General features: G+C 43.4%; 1 protein-coding gene across 1 annotated transcript in view; it reads right to left on the bottom strand.

The window, feature by feature from the left end:
• Positions 1–22,141, bottom strand: part of CFAP65 (cilia and flagella associated protein 65) — a 49,604-nt gene extending 27,463 nt beyond the window's left edge. Inside the window, exons 1-15 of the mRNA XM_027873469.1 lie at positions 21,952–22,141; positions 20,335–20,515; positions 18,305–18,489; positions 17,510–17,612; positions 16,779–16,945; positions 16,230–16,429; positions 15,507–15,652; positions 14,843–15,065; positions 13,791–14,056; positions 12,407–12,607; positions 10,933–11,292; positions 4,588–4,725; positions 3,021–3,266; positions 1,887–2,111; positions 1,096–1,254 (exon numbers count right to left, since the gene is read on the bottom strand). Of these exons, the coding sequence (XP_027729270.1) occupies positions 1,096–1,254; positions 1,887–2,111; positions 3,021–3,266; positions 4,588–4,725; positions 10,933–11,292; positions 12,407–12,607; positions 13,791–14,056; positions 14,843–15,065; positions 15,507–15,652; positions 16,230–16,429; positions 16,779–16,945; positions 17,510–17,612; positions 18,305–18,489; positions 20,335–20,508 (2,793 nt within the window). The 5' untranslated portion in view covers positions 20,509–20,515; positions 21,952–22,141. The remainder of the gene's footprint in view (positions 1–1,095; positions 1,255–1,886; positions 2,112–3,020; positions 3,267–4,587; positions 4,726–10,932; positions 11,293–12,406; positions 12,608–13,790; positions 14,057–14,842; positions 15,066–15,506; positions 15,653–16,229; positions 16,430–16,778; positions 16,946–17,509; positions 17,613–18,304; positions 18,490–20,334; positions 20,516–21,951) is intronic.
• Between the last annotated feature and the right edge of the window lie 1,393 nt (positions 22,142–23,534).

The following is a 23,534-nucleotide window of genomic DNA, read 5'->3' as shown; positions in this document are numbered from 1 at the left end:
GAAAAGATGTACAAAAGTTCACTGAAGAAAACTCCTTAAAAAGTAGAATTGGCCACATGGAAAAGGAGGTACAAAATCTCACTGAAGAAAATAATTTCTTAGAAATTAGAATTGGGCTAATGGAAGCTAATGACTGCATGAGACATCAAGAAACAATAAAACAAAATCAAAAGAATGAAAAATAGGAGAAAATATGAAATATCTCATTGGAAGAACAAGTTACCTGGAAAATAGATCAAGGAGAAATAATTTGAGGATTATTGGACTACCTGAAAACCATGGTCAAAAAAGAGCCTGGATATCATATTTCAAGAAATTATAAAGGAAAACTACCCTATCCTAGAACCAGAGGATAAAATAGAAAGTGAAAGAATCCACCAATCACATCTTGAAAGAGATATCAAAATGAAAACTCCCAGGAATATTATAACCAAATTCCAGAGCTCCCAGGTCAAGGAGAAAATACTGCAAGCAGCCAGAAAGAAACACTTCAAATATCATGGAGACACAGTCAGAATTACACAGGATTTAGAAGTTTCTACATTAAAGATTTGGAGGTTTTGAAATATGATATTCTGGAAGGCAAAAGAGCTAGGATTACAACCAAGAATCACCTACCCAGCACAACTGAGTGTATTCCTTCAAGGCAAGAAATGGATATTTAATGAAATAAAGGACTTTCAAGCATTTCTGATGAAAAGACCAGAACTGAACAGAAAATATGACTTTCAAACACCTGACTCAAGAGAAATATCAAAAGGTAAACAGGAAAGAGAAATCATAAAACTTAATAAGGTTAAACTGTTTACATTCCTATATGGGAAGATGATGCTTGTAACTCTTAACTTTATCACTATTAGAGCAGTTAGAAGGAGTATACATAGACAGAGGGTGAGGATGTGGGTTGACTATAATGGGATGATATCCAAAAAAAATTAAGGGGTGAGAAAGAGGGGTGCACTGAGAGAAGGAAATAGAATGGGGTAAATTATCTCACAAAAAAGAGGCATGAAAGAGTATTACAGTGGAAGGGAAGCTCTGGGGGACAACTTCAGAGAGGTGAAAGAGGAGGTTATCTGAGGGAAGGATACTCACAGTAATGAAGCCCTTAATGCCCTCCCCAATGACTCTCACTAGGTAGTGAGTTGTTTGGGAAGGAGGAAGGTCAAAAGAGGCTCCTGCATCCCATCCCCACAAGACAGCCCGAATCAGGTACTTGGTCTCCAGACTAGGGGTGAAGGTCCATTTGTGAATCTGAAATTACAGAGATGGCCATATGCACATAGTTTCATGGAGTCTCCCCCAATTATTCCCCAGAAATCTTTCCAACCTATGAACTCTAATATACAGCTCTTATCTAAAACACTTCATACAAACTATTTACACATTAGTAGCTACTTTTTAAAATGTAGATATGTTCCATCTCCCTTAACTAGACTGTAATCCCCATGAGAGCCAGGAAAATGTTGGTCTTAGACCTCTATGCATCACCACAACTTAGTGCAGTGTAAGGCACATAGTAGATGATTAAGAAATGTTTGTTAGTGTTATATTGACTCTGGGGACTCAGATTTCCCTGGCTGAAGACCCCTGTCATGCTCCTAGTAAGCAAAAAAGGTAGAATAGGGAACTCTGATTGGTCTTGCCTCCAGTCTCTCTTCCTTTCTTCCTTGACCCATTCTTAGCAACTGAAATTCTCTCCCTCTACTCTACTCTGGCTGCTGCTTGAGTTACCATCCCTTCAAGCCACACCCACACCTACTCCTTATTTCCAACTGTTCTATCATATTCTAAAATGGAATAAGGTGTAACAGTGGCCTTCCAGACTGAAGCCAGTTTCCCTGACAGTCTCTCAAAAGTGAAGAGACAGGCAGGGCAGGACTTACTATGGCCTCATTGGGCAAGATAATCCCTTTGGAAGGCTGGACAGATACCACCTTGCTATTGTGGTAGGCGTACTTCCACTCGAATGACAGGGGCAGGCGTGTGGTGTTTCGGACGGTAAAGGGGCTGATGGAGGAGCCTCCCACGTAAGTGGGCTTCAAATAGAGGGTTTTGCCAGACTCCAGATGAAGTTGCAGTGGTTCTTCCCGGCTCATCATCGTGATTTCCTAGGGATCCAGGAAAAATGCAGTGTGGCCAAAGAGAGTTTCCCATCCCCCTCACTCTGCTACTGGGGCAAACAATCTGACAACCTTGAATGAACTGGTTCTTATAGTGGGGAGTTGGGTGGAGGCAGAGCAAGGTGTCTTTTCCCCCTAGTCCCTTTCTGCCCCAGGGTTCCTCTGTCATCCCACTTCTTTGTTTCTGATTCAGGTCAACAGCTGAGGGTTAATACCTACAAGTTGTAGACCCCTTGAGAAGTGTTAGAATATGGCCAATATGGGAATTTGTTTTACTTGACTACAAATATTTGTTATTCTCTCTTCCTCTCCTTCCCTGTATGTGAGAATAAATGCTTGTTAACTGAATAAAAAGTTAATTTTAAAAAGTGCTAAAGGGCTATAATGAAGAGCTTGTAGATAACATGCTAATTCCTACATGGAGAATTGCAGAACTGAGCCAACTTGCATGCCTTATTCAGTCTTTATTCAAAGGATTCTGGCTATATGGGATGAAGAGTCTCCCATGCTGCAGGTTAAATAAGTGTAGAGGTGGGGTGGGGGAAGACTATAGACAGAATGTTTGTCTGCTTTGAGACATGGAGTGATTTCTGTATGTTAGTTGTGTGGACACTGGGTTACTTATAGGATGCATTTCAGGCAGTCCTAGGTTTGAGTCCTCACTCTGTGCCTAACTGATGGGGAGACATCAGATAAGTTACTTCATTACTCTGGGTCTCTTATCTCTCCATGGGTTGTATCTAATGAGCTCTAAGGTCCTTTCTAGCTCCACCATGTTATACTTTGCTACACTGTGGAAACGGAGGACAGGCAGAACAGAGGTGTATGTGGATGGAGATATAGGTCTAGCTGGGCAGCAGTCTCCAGTCCCTGTTCCCCTCCATTCCTAGCCCCTACCTTGATATACTTGGGGCAGAAGTTGAACTGCAGGGTTAATGAGTGCTGTTTCCAGGGGACGTCCTTGGGGTGGGTGGAAAGGAGGATGATCTGGCAGGCCTCAGGAAGGATGAAGCCTGAGGTGGGTCGGAATGTGACATCTTGGCTGCTATTTGGCATCAGGTTGAAGGTGAACATCAAAGATCCACTGTTGCAAAGCAACAAGGTACAGTAGCTCGTGCTGTTGGAAGAAACTGCAGGGAAGAGCTGAGAAGGAGAGAATAGAAAGAGAAGGAAAAGGGAGTGTGCGGGGGAGGCTCTTAGACCCTGTCACCCCACATCAGGGAAGGGGGGCTGGGCAGGAATCATGCCTAGAAGACCTACGCGCCTGGCCCCACCCCGCCCCCGGCAGTGGGCACACCCTGGGGAGGGGAAGCTCTGGCCCAGGATTGGTGGGGACCAGACTGACAGAAGATAGAAGCTTGTGGGCTGCCCAGATTGCCTGGGGCGAACTTCTTTTGCAAATGTCTGATCCTCAGTATCTTTGTATGAATGTGCTACATCATATACATTAATTCTTTAAGGATCTGGGATTCTACCAGTCTAGGTACTCCCTTTAAAGATGCAGTTTATAACCTTCTTTAGATAGCGTTCATGAGTCATTGTATTTGAATAACAGCTAACATTTATATAGTGCTTTAAGGTATTTTTTTTTTACATATGTTATCTCATTTCATCTTCACAATGGCCATAGGAGACAGGTGCTGTTATTATCCCCATTTTACAGATGTGGAAATTGAGGCAGAGAGAGGTTGATTTGTTCAGTGTCACATGACTATTAAGTACCTTAGAGAGGATTTGAACTCAGATCTTCCTGACTCCAGATCTAGCACTCCATCATTACCTTGGATCATGTGCTAGCTAGCCTTTTGGGCTTGTCTGAAGGTAGCTGTGCTGGTCCTCAGAAAGCAGAAATGGGTCCATTGCTGGGCCTGTACTCAAATCCCTTTCAACTTGGTAGGAGCTGCCAGGGATTATATTTCATAGGCATAGCCAGGGTCACCTGCCAGGGATTGTACTTCATAGGCATAGCCAGGGTCACCTTCATGATACATTGAGACAGGTCCCTAATATACAAATGCTGGACTCTAGATCGTGTGGCACGTGGGACAAAGAAAAGGAGGGAGGGAAGGACTTGGAACCAGAAGCAGAAGGTTGGGGCCCAGGAGAAATGACTAGAGTATGGCAGAATGTTAAGTCTCAAATATCTCAGAGATGTGAACCAGGGCTCAAGCTATTTAGAGCCAGTGGGAATAAGGAACCCAGTACCTAGATCAGTGTTTTCCTGAAATAGATCTGAAATTCCTTGGGTCTCCCAGGGATGGAGGTAGAGTGACAGGGTCTCAGTCTGGGAATTTTTTACAAGAATACATCCTTTAGAAGTTAGAGCAGAGGTACTCGAGGTGGCTGGCAAACTGAATTGTAGGATGTACTGGAAAGTGGCAGAAAGGGGTTTATGTGTCCATAAATTCATAATTCATGCCAAAATTGGAGACTCAATACCTACCTTCTGTGGCTTACCACTCACCTTGGGGACATCTAAGGTGTAATGAGGGAAATTGTGCTCCCTGTCCACTTCGTAGGTATGCCCCCTGGCCCTCAGTCTAAGGCACCAAGATGGAAACACAGTACAGTCTTCCTCTATGTTGTTATAGCTCCTTAGTACCTGTAAGACAAAGGCCAGGCTCCACAACAATCAAGTCACACTTTCTAGGGATTTCTCTGGTTCTCCCCGGTCCTTCTCCTAGTCCTCACACATCATACAAGGGGAATTCCCAGGGTTAAGATGTGCAGAGGGACTTTCCTCTCCATTAAAGTGGCCTTGTTATTATAAAGATCAAGTGGATCGGCAGAGTAGAGTGGTCTAAGGATAGAAACAAGTCATTTTCCAAAAAAGAATGGCAAGCTATAAATGACCACTTGGAAACATGCTCCCAATCACTGATTGGAAGAAAGGTACAAATTGAAACAAGGCTGGGCTTTCACTTCATACCCTGAAAACTGACAGAAGTAACAAAAATGAGGCACAGTCAATGTTAGAAGGACTTTGGGAAGACAGGCATAATAATACGCTGTTGGTGAAGCTGTGAATTGGTTCAACCATTATGAATTTCAATTTGAAATCATGCAAGAAAAGTGACTAAATTGTCTATAGACTTTGATCCAATGACTCAATTATTGGATGTTATCACCATCATTATCACTCAAATTTATATAGTGTTTTCAAGTTTGCAAAGTACTTTACATTACATCATTTGATCATATGCCACAAAGGAGTAAAAGAAAAAAAATGCACTATCTACCAAAATATTCATAGCAAATGAATCTACAGTAGCAAAGAAATGAAAACAAAATGGGTGCTTATCAAATAGGTTGGGGGGGACCCCAAAACTATGGCACATGAATGCAATGGAATATTATCATATAAGAAGAAATTATAGGTATGAGGAATTCAGAGAAACATGGGAAGATCTGGACAGACTGATGTGCAAAGTTTGTCAGAAAGACCTCAGTAGCTGAAGCATCGATGGGATTAGCCTCTCCAGCTCTGCCCATGACCAAACAAGCTAAGCTGGAAAGAATCAACAATACAAGGGCAATAGGAAAAAAACACAATATTAGCTAACATTTTTGTAGCTTTCTTGGATTTGCAAAGCACTTGACAGCACTCAGTAACTCACTTGAGCCTTACAAAATCCCGGGAGGCAGGCGCTATACAGATAAGGAAAATGAGACAGAGAGAGGTTTAATGACTTGACCAGGGTCACATAGCTGGTGTCTGAGAATAATTTTCAATTCAGGTCTTCAAGACTCCAGGTCTAGCATACTATCTCCTGCCTACCCACATCATCTGTGATAAAGAATCAAGAAACAGAGAGGACCATTGGCTCTATAGACATCTAGGGTCAGAAAACTGGGGTTAAAACCACTGGTTGTAACCCACCTCTTGAAGGACTGAGGGATGTTCCAAGATAAAGCCTGCTTTTTCCTCAATTTCTTCTCCCAGTGCCTGTCCGTCAACAGTCACTGTATCATACTTTTCTTCCTTCTTTACCCAAATGTTTCTGGTAGGCTGAACTTTGTGTCAGTCATAAGGAGACCAGGGCTTAGCTTGTGAGCCAAACCTCTGCCTAAATATTGGGAGTTTTCTTAATTGGGGGCTCTGAGCAAATGTGATCGTACTCCTAACTTTTCATTTGCTATAAACTCCATAAATCAGCAGAGGAAGGGACCACAGGGAACTGAAGATTAACTGAGCTAATCCTTGTAACAAAGTATATCTAATTAAGTCTCTAGAGATAAAGGTGTGAGGGAGAGAGGCTAGTAAAACATCCTCCAAGCAACATCTGTATCCGCTGGTGTAACATGAAGGAGTTCCTAAGGATGGTGAAGTCTTCCAGATAAACCTTTTTGCAGATGATATTGTACTGCTAGTTCTCCTCCACTCACTATTCCTTTTCAGATATGGATCATTATATATAGTCAGATTCTTTTTTTTTCAATGTATTGATCAGTTTTGCTGAATTTTTTCTCTTCTGCTTTTTCTTCCTTCTTAAAAAAAACTTCTTTGTTATAAGGTATTACTCTTTGGGAAGAAGGGAAAGGAAACAGGAAAATCTTGGTGATATGAAAACAAAAGATAATTTAAAAAAAAACATACTTTATATTAAAAGGCATTGACCTAGGGAGGTCATTGCCAGAAATAAAGTCCTCACATAACCCAAGGTATTTGTAGCAGCACTTTTTGTGATGTTGTTGTTATTTGTCCCTCATTTTTGAAGAGGAGCAATGACATTACAGAGTGATGTCTTGACTCATGCATGAGTTGGATTTAAGTGAGGCAGAGTTGCACAGCTGTCAGCCTCACTCTCTCTTCCAGAGTCATTGAAGTCCAGTGGCAAGACGAAAGTCAAGACAGCGAGATAAACCAGGATGCAGTGGGTGACCTTGACTTCTTCACTGTCTGACCAAGCTCTAAGCGCTTCACAGCATCTGCTTCAGCCACTTTTGTGGCCGTTGGAGCAAATCATTCTCATCTGCCCATTCCACCAGGGAAAGTCTTCACATGCTGGGGGCAGACAACCCCTTAATTCACAGATGGGTTTGAGGCTTGTCAGTTACCTTCAACCTGGTTTAGCCTGACTACCAGGGTGTGGTCACTGTTCATGCTACAGCTTCTTGGAGTCACAGATGAGAGTTGGGTGAGAGGCGGACACCAAGGAGCAGCCCTGAGAAGGCTCGGTAAGCCCCTACACCAGAGGTGCTAGTCCTTCCTGGACAACCTATGCACATCCAATCACTTTGTAATAACAAAGAATTGAAAACAAGGTGAATGCCCATTGACTGAAGAACAGCTAAATGAATTACAGTAATGCAATATTACTGTACTGTAGGAAATGATAAATTAGGTAAATATGGAGAAACATGGAAAGATCTACATGGACTGATGCATAATGAAGCTAAGCCAAGAGAATGCTGCACACAATGACTACAGTGGTATAAAAGGAAAGAACCACAAAAAAAAAATCCAAGGTGAATGTTACAATATTATAGAGAACAAGCATGGCTCAAAAAAACATACGAGAAGAAAACTATGCCCCACCCCCTTGTAGAGCTTGGAGATCCATGAGTGGTGTGCATTGCACAAATTTTCAGTCTTTTTGATATATTGATCAGTTGTGCTGATTTTTTCCCCTTTTTTGTCTTTAAAAAATACTGCTTGTTGGGGGCAGCTAGGTGGCAAAGTAGATAGAGCTCCGGCCTTGGAGTCAGGAGGACCTGAGTTCAAATCCAGCCTCAAACACTTGACAATTACTAGCTGCGTGACCCTGGGCAAGTCACTTAACCCCTATTGCCTCACCAAAAAGCAAAAAAAAAAAATACTGCTTGTCATATGGAATGACTCTTGAAAGGGGGCAGAGGGAGAGATACTGGGGGAAATGATGATGATACTAAAAAAACTCAAAAGACATCAATAAAAACTTATTTTAAGAAAAAAAAAACCAACAACAACATTGCACTGGCTGCAGAAAGCTGCCTGAAACATTGCATAGGCCCCAGGAATAGAATCATAACAACTTAAAATGTTTGGTCTAACCACCTACCCAGAAAAGACAAAGCAGATCAAGAATGTCCAGGGCCCACATTATGGCCTGCTATTAGTGGACTTTGTCTATCTGTACATAGAGTTAGAAAACAGTATGGATGCTCAACTAGGTCGACTCAGAACTAAACAGGAAGAAAAGCAAAACGACTTGGATTTCCTTTAGGAATCTGAAATCTCTTTTAATGGCCCCAAGTTTCTTCCAGAAACAAAGGCACATCTTGTTGTTATTGTTGTTGTTGTTGTTTTTGGCTAGGCAATGGGGTTAAGTGACTTGCCCAAGGTCACACAGCTAGTGTCAAGTGTCTGAGGCCGGATTTGAACTCAAGTCCTCCTGAATATAGGGCCAGTACTCTAACCACTCCAACACCTAGCTGCCCCAGCACATCTTTTTAATAATATTCTTTTGTTGTTCAGTCATTTCAGTTGTGCCCAATTTTTCATGACTCCGTTTGGGGTTTTCTTGACAGAGATACTAGAGTGGTTTGTCACTTCCTTCTCCAACTCATTTTACAGATGAGGAAACTGAGGCAAATAGGATTTAGTGACTTGCCCAGGGTCACACAGCTAGTAAGTGTCTGAGGCTGGATTTGAATTCAGGTCCTCTTTACTCTAAGCCCAGTGATCTATCCACTGCACCACCTAGCTGCCCTGAATAATAATATTCTATTGGTTCACTAATATTGTGAGCCATGGAACCCCATAATATCTCAAGACTAAAAACAGATATCATACAGAATAAGTACAATGGAGAGGCACATGGTGGATGTGAATAAGCTGCAACGTATTACTGATGAGGAACTTCAGGAACAGGAGTTAAGAGAGGCCATTAGGAATCTATGATTGTGTGGTGGGCGCGGGGTTTGCATTTCATAGAGCATTTGATAAGATGCCCTGGCCACTTCCAGGAAAATGTGTGCTTCCTTTTGAAGAACTCAGAGCTTTTGGATGACACAGGAAATCATTCCCATGATCCTTCTCCTTCCCCCACAATGGCTGAAGGAGGGAGGAGGACATATAGAGGATTGAGCTTAAAGACAAGGCAGGTTACCCTTCCTACTGTTCAAATCTCTCTAATTGTCCCTATACTTGGCTACCAAAATGATTTTCCTTAATTGCAGATCTGACTATATCACTAATCTACTCTGTAAACTCTAGTGGCTTCCTACTGACCCCTGGATCATATATTATTTCATCTTTCTATCATCCTTTTAAAAGTTATTTTTGTATATGTTTTATAATGTATTTATAACTATCACAGTAGTAAGTGTATATATTTACAAACAAAAATTTACATTTTGGAGGCCCATGTCCAAAACTTCTTTTACTGATGGGGGAGAGCATAAGCAAAGGAGTTTGGAGACCAGGGTTCTCGAAGACTTTGAGGACCTTGTCATGCAGCGGTGGCATGTGGTAGCAGCAATATCTATCTCCTGATGTCTCTTCCATGTAGCCTAGGCTGGCTTGTCTCTAAAAGGTTATAAAACCATGCTCGAGGGCAGCTAGATGGCGCAGTGGATAGAACACCAGTCCTGGATTCAGGAAAAACTGAGTTCAAATCTGGCCTCAGATACTTGAAACTTACTAGCTGTATGACCCTGGGCAAGTCACTTCACCCCATTGCCCCAAAAAAAGAAACAAATAAAACCATGCTTGAGACCATTGGCACAGCTTCCAGATCACCTAAATACAAAAGCCTTTTTGGCATGAGGAGATTACATATGTTGCTGTAGGGGGTGTACCAGCATGACAAATACAAAGGTAGGGGAGCTGTACTCAATTGAATCCACGCTGTATCCTTGCTGAACAAACCTTCTGTGCTACTGTTAAGTAAACAGCTTTTGTTACATGATGGTCCACAAATGTCTCATTTAATTCCAATCCCAAACTTGAACTGCCTGACCGGACTGAGTCTGGGCTGGCCCCAAACTCTCAGGGTGAGCAGACCTGGATGGTTTTTCCATCTGCATCACTGGAGAGGAAACAATCAAATCAATGTGATCACATATCCATTTGAAAATTTGACTCCAAATGTTTGTTGAACAAATGAAAGAAAGTCTTGTTCAAAAAAGAACAAACTATATTTCTATTTTTTTCTTCCAAGGCCTATCGTTTAAGGATAAATTCCCAACCTATTGTTCTAATTAATAAATTAGTTTCTTATGAATTTGGTTATCATGACACATTTTCCTAGTACCTTATCACCCTGTTGGGTAAATGAATAAAAGCAAGTTTCTTAGCCTGCAAAGTTGAGGATCAGACACTAATTCTAAAGTGATCCCACCAAGATGCAGTCACTCCTCTGAGTCCCTGGCCTACAAAGCCTGCCATCTGCTCTCACTTGCACTATGGTGACCGCAATACAACTTGCCAGGGATGAACAAGTCCTCAAAGCATGGACTGATCCAAATCAAACCCACATAGGAAGACCAAGAAACCAGCACCAAGGGAGGTGGCTGGCCATAGGGAGCACAGAAGTTTTAAGAGGCACAGATAGAAAGCTCTCCATGACCTTTAAAGAGAAGTGGGTCATGGTAGCTACCCTTCTGACTCTTCACACCCATCCTGGGGTATAAAAAAGGACCCCCAGGGTCTGTCTCTGTCTCTGTCTCTGTCCTTGTATCTCTCTCTGTCTGAATCTGTCTCTGTCTCTCTATCTGTCTCTCTCACACACACACACCCACACACACGTTCCTGTGTGCATATTCATACTCACACTTGGTGCACACACACACACATATATGCACATGGTGCATTGTGTAAACGCACCGTATAGTAGGCAAAGGCCTCGAGTTCAGCGGCATAGATTTTGTTGGGGTACTGAGGCTGGAAGTGCAGGCGGGCGGCTGTGTTCTTGAGTGGGGGGATGTCAACAACCTCAGGCACCACCTGGAAGGGACTGTTGGCTTGATAAGTCCAGACAACTGTAATCTTGCCTCTGGTATGATTGGTCAGGCAGAGCGGGAAGGGGTCGGGTTCCTCAGAACTAGAGCATCTGTCGAAGTTCACTTCAAGGGGCTCTATGCTGACTGTTGGAGGGAAGATGGCTGTGTCACTGGTCCCATCGAGGAAATATTCACTCAGGGGTGGAATTGATGGATATTTTGCTGGGGGTGGATCCTCAGGGTCCTGTGTAAACAAAGAGAGGAGGGCCCAGGCCATCTTTAAAACTTATAGGGAAGATAAAAATATGCATACCCTTTGACCCAGCAATAGTACTTCTAGGGTTGTATCCCAAAGAGATCATACAAATGGGAAAAGGAACCACATGTACAAAAATATTTATAGCAGCTCTTTTTGTGTTAGCAAAGAATTGGAAATTGAGAGGATGCCCATCAACTGGGGAATGGCTAAACAAATTGTGGTATATGAATGTAATGGAATACTATTGTGCTATAAGAAATGATGAGCAGGCAGACTTCAGAAAAACCTGGAAAGACTTGTATTGTCTGATGCTGAGTGAAGTGAACAGAACCAGGAGAACATTGTACACAGTAACAGCCACACTGTACAATGACAGATATTGATAGACTTAACCCTTCTCAGCAATACAAGGATCTAAGACATTTCCAAGACCTCATGATGAAAAATGCTATCCACATCCAAAGAAAGAACTATGGAGTTTGAATGCAGATTGAAGCACACTATTTGTTATTTTTTTTTCTTCTGTTGTGTTTGTTTCCTCTTTCTGGTGATTCCTCTTATTGGTTGTAATTCTTACTTACAACATCACTAATGTGAAAATATGTTTAATAGGAATGTATATATATAGCCTATATCAGATTGCTCACGGAGGTGGAGAGGGAGGGAGGGAGAAAAATTTAAAACCCAAAAGCTTATGGAAGTGATTGTTGGTAAATCAAAATAAATTAATTAAAAAAAAACTTACAGGGAAGGGCCCAGCCCCACTGAGATCTATTTCCTACCAAATATTTCAGCCAGTGGAAGTATGTTAATTAGCCCTGGTTTTGACACCTCCCCTCCTTTTTGGCTGCTTCTACCCCCAACTCCTCATGGCCTCCTCCTTCGAGTAGGAAATTCTCGAGAGCTAGCCTGGGAATGATGCTTTGATTTCTAATGATAATAGGAGAAAGTCAGTGCATGTAAGATGGATTAGAGATATAATCTGCCATAAAAGATAGACCCTCTAGCTGGACTGTGAGGCACCAGGAACAGGGCTGTGGTGTCAGCATGGGAGTGGAAGTCTGTGTTGGCGATGTGATATGGAGGATTCTATTAGTACCTCACTGCACAGCATGAGCGCTCCGTCTTCATCCCGATTGAGTTTTTTCTCCCTCAGCATGGTGCCCAATATGTCTGGTGAAAATAGGATCAGCCCCCGTGCCATGTGGGTACGATACCACTTAAGGTGCCGAGGTCTCAGGATGGCTGGCTTGGCACTATCAGAGTGGCAGGTTCCAATGATATCCAAGAACAGTGGTTCCTGCAATGCCCCAAATGTGGCAATGAGGAGTGGGAGGGGGGGTCATGGTGGGTATGGAGGTTGGAAGGTCTAGGAGCAGAAGGTAGGGATAGAGAACAGCACAGTAACCTAGAGGCCATGGGGAAGGGGGAACAGTGCCTAAGGGCAGGGACAAGAGATGGGATTGAGAGTGTGAATAAAGGCATAGTATAAGAACAGGTGGTAGAATTGTTTCCCACCCTGGGCTTCTTTATGTCCTTTCAGGACACTTTTGCCTATGATTTTTAAAGGACATTCCAGGGGCAGCTATCTAGCCTGGAGAACAAGAGAGCCATAGTGAACTGTGGTGCCCAGGCCAAAGCCTTCTAGGCTCAGCCACCCCACTCTCATCATTTTATGACAGTAAAATCAAGTTAATATGAACATCCAGGGCAAGGGTGTTTGCGGAAAGATGAAGGGACATCCCACCTAACTGACTGGTACTTAGGAGATACTCTGCTCCTTTTTTGTAAACTATAACCTCCTTCCAAAGTCATGGCTCAGAGACCTAGTCTCCCAAGCAGGGCACACTGCCCTAAATCACAAGGCCCAGGGCAACTGCCCCTAATCTTCTGTACCCAAGGGCCAACTTTGGGGGAAGAAATTTAAATGAAGAGCCCTTTGCCTTACATGTCATAGAATCATAGAGTCATCTATTTATAGTTGGGTCTCTGGTCATTAACCTTCTCATTTCACAGATGAGGAACCTGAGGTCTAGGGAGGGGAAGCAATGTGCCCAAAGTCCTACAGATAGTGAGTAAAGGTGTGGAATTGGAACTGAGGTCCTCTGGGCACGCTGTGTCCTGCTGGGGAAGGAGCAGTGGGAAGAGACAATGATGGCAGGACAGGCAGGCACCCAACCATCAAAGCCAGCAGAGAAATTCAGGGGCGTGGTTCCAGTGGGCTCACACTGCTTCTCATTCATCCTTGACATACAAAGATGGAGGCAGTAAGTGTTATTGTCCATATAGGCCTGAGGAAAGGGAAGCAGGTCATTCAGTAGATCCCAGAGAAACCAAGGGCAAAGCTGGAAAAAAGGATCCTACTTCCCTGGGGAGCTCTGCTCATCAGATGGTCTCTCATCTGTCTCTGAATCTCCTGTTTGCTACTCAATCCCCCCCCCCCTTCCCTAACCTTCAGGTCCAACTTATTTCCCACATCCCACCTGGTGGTGGATGAGACACGTCACCCTTCGGTAGCAGATGATAGGGTGGGTGGGCCTGAAGGTGAGGGTCAGCAGTTTCTGCTCCCTACCATGCAGGAACCCACTTTGAGGCTCCAGGGAGAAGACACTCTCTTGGTTATCAAGCTCAAACATGAAGTAAGCCGGGCAATCAGCATCATTTTGGATCATCAGAGATTTTGTGGCATATTCACCTAACTTGATCCAGTTGAAATCAATGCAGTAATGCTTCAAGGACACAGCTGGGCCTGCATAGATAAGAAAAGCAGGAGGATCACCATGCTCAGTGTCTGCTGCTTTGGGGAATCTCACTACCACCCACCCTTGACTTCACTTCTCTCAGTGGACATGGCCTCAAGCTATTGACTCAGAGAAAGTGGAGGGAAATAAGAGGGCTTAAGAGAAAACCTTCCACTGGGGGTCCCCCTTTATAAGAGAGGAATTTCTGGACCCCAAGCCTGCAATGATACAGAAGGAAATGGGTTTTAATGACAACAGGTGGAGAGATGAAGGTAAGACATTAGAAAGAGCCTATGGAATGTCAAGGGCATAAGACAGAACAGCAGCTAACCAAAAGAGGGTATGAAGTCTTCTTCCCTGTTTTCTGTTCTAAGAATAGAAAAGCTCTGTGTCAGCCTGGCCAGAGGGTAGTGAATGGTCCCACTAGAAGAAAAAAGGATGGCCAAACAGTTTCCAGAAAGCTTGCTTAGTTTTGTGTTCTCTGAAAGGACCTCTACTATCACAACATTAGAGTGTTGTGTATACGAGACTCCCTGCAACGCCCCCTTCCAAGAGTTGGGAACTTTCCAGGGTTAACCCTCAACCCAAATCCAACAGCAACTGAATAGGAGATGTGATTCTTATATTGGGCCACCAGGGGGTATCAAGCATCCACTTGGAAATTACTGAGAAAGGCACTCATGAGTGGAGCTGGAAAGATGAACTTGAATCATGTTTTTCTGTTCAAGGAATATCCTCCAAATCCCGTCAGGAGAAGGGGGAAGCAGGGGATGAGGACATGGGGAACACAGTACCTGCGCATAAACCAGTTATTTTAAGGGCGACTTCCAAGGTGCTCCCAGGTGGTAGAATTGTAATGTAGTCAATGCTCTGGAGGCCCACGGTGTGGGGACGGAATAACAGAGGCAGCCACATCTGTTCCCCAGGGGACACCACCCCCCTAATGATCGGGCAGGAGAACACTCTGTCATCCTCGCACAGGTTCTGGTTAATCTCTATCCTGAATGGGGCATTCACCTAGAGAGGCCAGGGTTGAAAAGTGGGTCATTATCAGCCTAGGGGTGAGAGGGCCAGCACTCAGGAGCTCCAAAGGTTGTTCCATCCCATCTACAATTGCCAGGCATTCACCTCAACATTCTATGAGATGAGAAGGATAATCTGTGATACATTTCAGGGCCAAGTGGAGTTGGAGCTAAAAAACAAGACACTCTAGGGTTTGGGCAGATGGGGAAAAGAAGGTAAGGAATAATAGTTATTATTATAATAACTGGCGTCTATAGATCTCTTCAAGAGTTTCAGAGAATACTACCTAAATAATCATATTAGAGGGAAGGAGTATTGAGGGAGGGCCAAAGGTTTGCATGAAAAGTCTGGTCTCTTTCTGATCAGGGTCCCCTGGGGGTGGGGCAAGAGGGGTTGGTTAATATAGACTCTCGTTCCCCAATCCCTGGACTATACCACAGATGGGTTAAACAGCTGGATGCACTTCTTCATAGTGTAGCCCACTGGGGCAGGACCAAAGTTCACCACCTTCTGGGAGGATTCCGGGTCAATCTCCTCAGCCCCTTCTCTGTTTACATATACTATTATCTGGGGGCATTTAGCTGGGGAAGAAAGGAAAGGAAGATAGTGTCAGAACTTTGGAAGTACACACAAGTAAGCAACCTGAGCTGTACCCCAGGGAAAGCCTAAACATTCACCATGCCAGCTACATGAGAAACCTGCAGGACAAATATTTCAAGGCTGTAAATCTGCCTGTGCGACTGTCAAGGAGTCTTGGAAAGGCAGATTTAGAGAAAACGAAGAGTGGGAGAGAAGAAGAAAGTGAAGAAATGTGATGTTTTGTGAATGGGGCTGGGGGTGGCTGGGCACGAAGGAGGAGGATGTCAGGAATCGGAATGAAAGCAGTGATTTCAGATTTGGGTCCAATGAGGCATGTTGCATCTCCATTAGCAACAGCATGCTAGAATGGAAGGAGGCCCAGGGTCAAGTTCTGGTTCTTCCATTTACTGGCAGAGTGACCTTGGGAAAGTCACTCCCTATCTAGACTTCAGGTTCCTCATCTATAAAATGAGAGTGTTGGACTAGATGTCCCTTCCAGTGCTAAGATTCCAAGTGTCTGTGAGTTCCATTCCTACTGGCCTAGGCAATGGGAGAGACAAAAAAAGGCGGAGGTCTTACCAATAGCTTGGAGGTGGATAGTACTTTTCTGGTCACCAGCGTCTCCATACCAACAGATGGCCTGAACATCATAGATGAGGGCTACAAGAGGCTGGAAGACAACCTTGATCTGGCAAACTGAGCCTGGCTCCAACAACCCCGTGGAGGGGAGCCCATGAAATGGATTAGGGAAATCCCATGTGAAGAAGGTGGGCAGGTCCCTGGGGGGAAATGTCAGACCTATGAGAGCTCATTCTTGCTCCCCACTTTTCCTGTTGTCCCAATCCTAGCTCTCCTTCCCCTGGGCTTGTTATGTGGTGTGGTGGAGGACTCCTTTTTTTCACAGAATTCTCCAGAAAGCCACCTCCCAACCAAAAGGGGCACTCCCAGAATTCCTCCAACTTTGGTGTTTTTCAGTTTCCTAGGAGAGGGGATTTCCTGGAATCTTGAAAAGTTTTCCCCATCAAATGGTCTTTGCCATACTTGGCCTGTCCCTGGCCAACAGAGCTTGGAGAGGCAAGTATGGTAAGCCTAGGAGTGGATAGGCAGGTATCATAACAATGAACTCACCCCACATTGCATAGATTGAACCAGGCCTCAGTGGTATCAGACACAGCACACAGAGGCAACTGCAGTAATGGGGGGCACCACAACTGATGTCTAGGCAGGATAGCTTTGAGCTCCACTGAAAACTCGCCTTCTGCCATTACAAAACATAGCCGATCCACATACTCCTTCTGTGTTAAGAAAGGGCATGAAGCGGATGAGTGGGGCAGGGAGGAAGTACAGAGAAAGAGAAAGGAGGGCAGAGTCATGGTTTTCACTCTGCAGTCTCAGGGCAGGAACTCTCGGGTGATATCCTTGCCCCACTGCTTGGTCAAGGTAACCAGGGCACCAGAAACGGGTAGCACAAGAACAGACAGATTGTAGCCGATTTGGGGAGAAGAAGGTGTAGTTACTGCCCAGAAAGTAGAATTAGAATGATCCATGGCTTAGAATAATATCTGAGCCCTCCTGTGAGTAAAGGAGGAGGAATTTTGGGTCCCTCTGTAGGATCCAGGAGATTCGGATAGCCAGAATGCTATTGGAGTATTACAATTCCCCAAATACCTTATTGCCTTTATTCCATGTACCCTGAAGGAAACTTGACCCACTCGCTCCCCAGGTCCCAGCAGATTCAAAGCTGAGAACCTGATTTCCAGGACTTCTCAAGTAGAGGATTCTGACTTAAGAGGAGTTAAGGAATGGTATCACTTTTCTGTCCAGTCAACCTCCCACGTGCCCGATGGACTAAGCCATACCTCTTCCAAGGGCCTGAAGATTACAGGGAGAGTAAAGGACATTCCGGGGCTCAAGAAGATGGGCTGTGGGTACACTGTGAAGAAGAACTTAGTGCTGGGAAGCCTGTGGGATGGAGCCAGGGAAGACAAACTTCAGAAGCAAAACTCAATGAGCCAGCAAAGTTTGAAGGGCTGAGAACCTGCAGGACTAGAGGGACCTGAGGAGGGTCAGGTGATGAAAAGGGGTCATGGCTAATAGTTCCCTACGGGAGGGCATATAAATATAGCACTTTTTGTGTGTGAAGGCAATTAGGGTTAAATGACTTGCCCAGGGTCACACAGCTAGTAACTGTCTGAGGCCACATTTGAACTCACATCCTCCTGACTATGGGGCTGGTGTTCTATCCACTGCACCATCTTGCTACCCCAAACATAGCATGTTAGCATCCCCCTTCTGGGCTATAAGGTCTCCTTCACATACTTTATGTAATTCTTTGGCTTTGCCTCAATACTGCCATCTTAGGAGGACAGAGCTCTTTATTAGCAGACTTAGTGACTGAAAATGGAATGGTGTCCAGGGAGATACTGAAGTTGTAAGGATGATCAAGATGCCTTTGGGCATAGTATCCAAGAATTCTTAATTTCAGGAAAGCCTCCTTTGGTGGAAAGTAAAACAGAAAATGACTGTAACAGGAAAAGACCTAAGGATAACCTCCAAGAGGGGACATGTGACATAGAGGTCTCAGAAGGGGCTGGGGGCTAGATGAACAGGCTTTTAGGGAAAGGACTTGGGAGGGGGGCATCTCCCTTGTATACCTGTATTTCAGCTTCTGGGTTTTCATGTTAACATTTTTCAAAGTCAGGTTCTTGGTGATTTCTTTGCCCAATTCCCAGTTCTTCCAAACCAGTGACTCAGCCACCTGGATGCCCCAGAAGACCCCCTTCTTCACTTTGCTCTGCTTCTTCCGTACGCATCGTAGGGTTCCTACACCTTGGTCTGTCTGCCTCAGTGGAAGGACACAAGAAGGAAAAGTATAAGGATCTGCTCTCCCCCAACACCCAACTAGGATCAACAACAATTCAACATCTCCACTCTCCTCACTGGGTTCCTTTCCAGGCTATCGCCATTTTTACTTAATCAATGTGTCTCTCTCCAAGCTATCATCTCCTGCAAACAAATCCGGGCTCTTCCCATGAAGCCTGTTCATTTCAGGTAAAACCACTTGACTCACTCAGTGCCCTTCTCCTTGCTCTACCCCTCTTAAATTTTCCTCTTTTTCTCCCTTTCCCTTAATTCTCTGCCATTCCTGGGGAATGGTTTCCCAGAAGTTTCTTCTGAAATAGTTGACCCTAGGTATCACTCTAGCCCCAGTCAGGGCCCTGAGCTTTCCTTAACTCTTCCCTTTCTCATCTACCCATTAAAGCAGCACAAGATCAGACTTCTACTCTCTTGGGTGACCATTTAGGACCTATCTTCCTGAAAGTGAGAGACTAGGTTTAGAAACCCAGGGTGTCTGCTTTCCATTCTTAGCACTGCCCTAGGCTTTGCTATCTGATATAAGACTATGTCTCAGGGGCAGCTAGGTGGCACAGTGGATAGAGCATCAGCCCTGGATTCAGGAGGGCCTGAGTTCAAATCTGACCTCAGCTGCACTATGAAGAAGCCACCAGACCCTACTAGCTGTGTGACTCTGGGTAAGTCATTCAAGCCCCTTGCCTAACCAAAAAATAAAAAAAGACTATGCCTCAGTTTTTTCATCTGTAACAAGCAACTTATCGGGTTTCTCAATATCCGCTATGAGGTCTATGGAGAACTCCACAGAGCCTCTAAGTGAGTATCTCCAAAGTAGAGTGAGCATCCTAAAGAACAGAGGAAAACCTGGCCTGCAGCCTCCCCATCACTGCCATTTCTATTTTTAACATTGGCTACATTGTTCCTATGAGGATGACAATATTACATAACATTAGTAGAGACAGCCTGGTGTAGTGGATAGAGAGCTAGGTCCTCAAGCCAGGAAGAGCTGAGTTCAAATCTTGCTAGCTGTGCAGCCCTGGACAAGTCACTTCGGTGCTCAATTCCCTAGCAACTTCTTAAGATTATAAACTGCAGAAAAGATACCTGCACTGGTGGAGGGCACTTCCTCATCCAGGAGATCCCTATACCAGTAAAATCACAGGTACAGTCCCTATCACGTTATATACTACCACATTGGGAGTGGATTATAATATACTATAATATTCATATTTACAGACATGAACATTAATGATCACTATAATATTTTGTACCCAGCTTGTCGATGTGCACAAAGGAGTCAATTGAGAAGAGAGTAACTCAGTATAGGTCTCAGACACAATGACCAGAGCCATAACTAGTAGTATTGGAGTAAATGGGGGTGGGGTGCTAACATGGAGAAAGTCCTGTGGATGACATTGGCTCCTCACATTGTGGACCTCTGTTGGATTTGGGAGGCACCATACTGCCCAAGTGCCCCTGGGCCAACCACAGGAACAGTTACAACATAGGAAGAACCAGTCCAGCTCTTGTCCCAACTGGGATTAGGAGAGAAGGGTTCGACTGCCCCCTTTCCCCATACAACGTTACTCTCTCTTCAGCTTGCCCCAGAAGAAAATTCTCCTATTTACAGTTCTAACAGTGGCATCTAACCTGCTATACAGTCACCAATACACAACATGGGTGTGAACCCTGAGCTGCACTCCCACTGTAGACGATCCATTCACAACAGCACACATAGCACTGAGCTAGCCCACAGAAGAGGTGAGCAGCAGCAGAGCCCTTGAAGAGTCTGGCTCCTTCACTTAGCCTGCTGAGGTTGGCCCTCCCTCACCTGGGCACTGGAGCTAGTGTTGGTCCAAGGATAAGTACTCAAAGAGCTTCCGGTTCCACTGGCCCTGCTGGTGACACTGAAGGTTGGGCTGGAGTTAATGGTACAATCAAAGCTGTCGCTGGGTTTCTGCAAAGAGTTGGGGCTCAAGGCCCAGCTCTTCACCTGGGTGAGCATTGGGTACCTGAAAAAATAACTCATGGTAGGTGAGGTATTCTGGTCCCTTTTGGTATGATGGCACTGAGATTCATGGCTGGGGAAGGACATGGCAAACTTGGAGGAGAACCAATGGGGAGACAAAAACGTGATAACGACTTAGCTACCATGAGGAAGCAGAAAGGAACTAAGAAAAACCTGGCCCATAAATGAAAGACTGAAAGGAGACTAGACAATGGCATCACCATGTCATAGAATCTTCGAATCATAGAATTTTAAAGTTGATAAGAAACTTTGAGATCACTGCAACTGCTTTGTTTCTACGGGGAAGGTCAAACCAAGGGATGAGAGAGTGAAACACAAGCAAGGTTCAGGGGTGAGTGAGGGTCTTTGGCCTTGTCTCACACTGGTTACTTCTCTGTTTTGTGTTCTTTTTCATTAATTTAGTACTTGGGTTTTATTATAACATGTGAATTATCCTTGGTTTATGTTTGCTGGTTGTTTCCTGTATTGTCCCCTAAGATCCAGTATTAGAAGAGCTAGCACTGGGTCCATGTTTTCTCTCTGTGTGTGTGTGTGTGTGTGTGTGTGTGTGTGTGTGTGTGGCCTTCCAAAGGGCCTAGGACAAATGCTGTGAAATCAATCAATACTTTATATTTCTCTAATTAATACATTTCTAAAGCAGTCTTCCCCAAACTAATTTGGTCACAGAATGCTTTTGGTCTTAAATGTGCTGAGAGAACACATAAGTGGTGGTCTGGGCTATCTAGGGATACAGAAATCTACCAGGATGAAGGGCTGGGGTCTGAGAAAATTGTACAATGAAGGAGAGGTAGCTATTTTTGTTCTGAAAAAATTCCTGGACAAAATAAGTGTTTTGATACATACATATTTTAATGTTTAATATTTAGAGAAGAAAATACTATTAGCATTAATGTTTTCTCACAGAACCCCTAGCCAGATCAAATGCCAGGACTCTGTGGAATACAGTTTGGGAAACACTAAGTTCATCAAGTTTCAGATTTTCTAAAATTCTATGACCTCAAATTCCTATTTCCTTTGAGCAGGGGACAAGAGAATTCAGGGGTAGCTTTTTACTCTACATGAATAAATTGCCATATACAGTCATCCCTCCGATCAGTTCAGCTCAGAATTCTGTCTCTGATAGTGATATGAAGAGATGATTTGTGGGGTTCCCTGCTATCGACCTCAAAAGTTTAAAGTTATACTTCAAATATTCCTAATTCCTTTTAGTAACATATGCAACTCTTATTCATCAATATACTTAAACTCTTTTGGAATAACTTGTTTTTTAGCTTGTCCCCCATTTAGGGTAAAGAGTTCTATAAATTTATTAACCACCGTATACTCTCTTTTGTTTGCCCCCAAATTACTTCTTTCAAGCTTTGAGGGGTGCCCCCTCCAGTTCTAATGCTCTAACATTTAGAAACAAGTCTAACTTACCCTTTAAGATTTTAGATGTCTATCCACTCTCAGTCATGTTCTGTCCAGGCTAAAGAATTCTAGTTTCTTAGAATCTATCTTTATTCAGCAGTCCCGTCTTTCCGCCGATCAAATTTACTTGCCTTGCTAGTATTAAACACTTTATACAATGTACTTATATTATATTTTGTTTGAGTCTCTCCAAGGGTCTTCTGAGACCTGGAATAGGAATATAGAGGAATAAAGAGATTATTTTTCAGGCTAATTCCTGAACAGAATACAAGTGCTTTTCCAGAGACAATGGGCTGGGAAAGAGGAAGGGAGGCTATTCTATGGGGATGTAATAGGTGCTTGGGGTTGGCAATATGGTGAGTCTATTGAAGGGAACTATCTTAGGATGAGGGGGAAATATTCAGAAAGGATGAAACAAATACAAACCAAGAAGGCCTGACCCTTGATTCAAACCCACTCTGACCTTTTTCCTCTCCACCCACTCAAAGTGTCTGTACTGTCCAGTCTTAACTCATTCATTTCCCTGAACCCCAGGGATTTCTATAGTTAACAGCTGATCACCTCTGCCTGGTATTCCTGAGGTCATTCTAAGTTATATTCCTCTGTCAGAGCTCCAAGAAATGCCAGAGGGGATCAAGATGGGGGCAAGAAAATAATGTCAAGGAAAGAATCAAGGGAATGGAGATGATTGGTTACACTGGGTCTTCCAATTCAGGACTTTGCATTCTGCCCATCGTCTAACCTGATATGGTCAAAGTCAAAACCTCTTAACTTGAGACCCTTCCTCTCTTTACCATTGAAGATGGCACAGTGGAAAAACTACTAGTCTAAGAGTGTAATGATCTGAATTCTTGTTCTTCTGCCACTTACTAGCCACTGTAACCCTGGACAAGTCACTTTATCATTTCTGGGTCGAAATTTCCTCATCTGGAAAAATGGAAACAAGAACACACCACTAGGATGCTAGAAGGATTCAAGATATCTAGTATCATAGAATTTAAAGCACGGAATTTTTAACATTTTTGTGTCAATGGATCCCCTTGGCAGTCTGGTAAAGCCTATGGACTCCTTCTCAAAATAATATTTTTAAATGCACGAGATTAAGTACATAATATTACAAACCATTATAGGAAACTATATTGAAAGTTATTTAAATTTTTTTTATTCCACAGATCTCAGCTTAAGAACCCCAGAGGTAGATGAAATCTTCCAAATCAGCTAGTCGATTTATTTTGCAGAAAAGAAATACACATACAAATACATATATACACATAAATATGTATATATATACATATATGCATATTGCTTTATATTTTCTGTTCTATATTTTCTATGTATCTACATATATGTTTATCTACGTTTATCTCTATATAGCTATCTAATTCTATCTCTGTATCTATAATTATCTATAACCATATATCTTCCACATATCTGTATCTGTATATTGCTAACTCTATCCATATCTCTATGTCTGTTTCTATCTCCATTTCTATCTCTATATTATCTCCATCTCTATATCTGCATATCTATCTTTATATCTTTCATTATCTATCTATCTATCTATCTATCTATCTATCTATCTATCTATCTAT

The sequence above is a fragment of the Vombatus ursinus genome, unplaced genomic scaffold, assembly GCF_900497805.2.
Source record: "Vombatus ursinus unplaced genomic scaffold, bare-nosed wombat genome assembly UNPS02014802.1, whole genome shotgun sequence".
Classification (NCBI taxonomy): Eukaryota; Metazoa; Chordata; class Mammalia; order Diprotodontia; family Vombatidae; genus Vombatus; species Vombatus ursinus.
The sequence above is the reverse complement of the archived record's forward strand: the minus strand, read 5'-3'. Positions and strand labels throughout refer to the sequence as shown.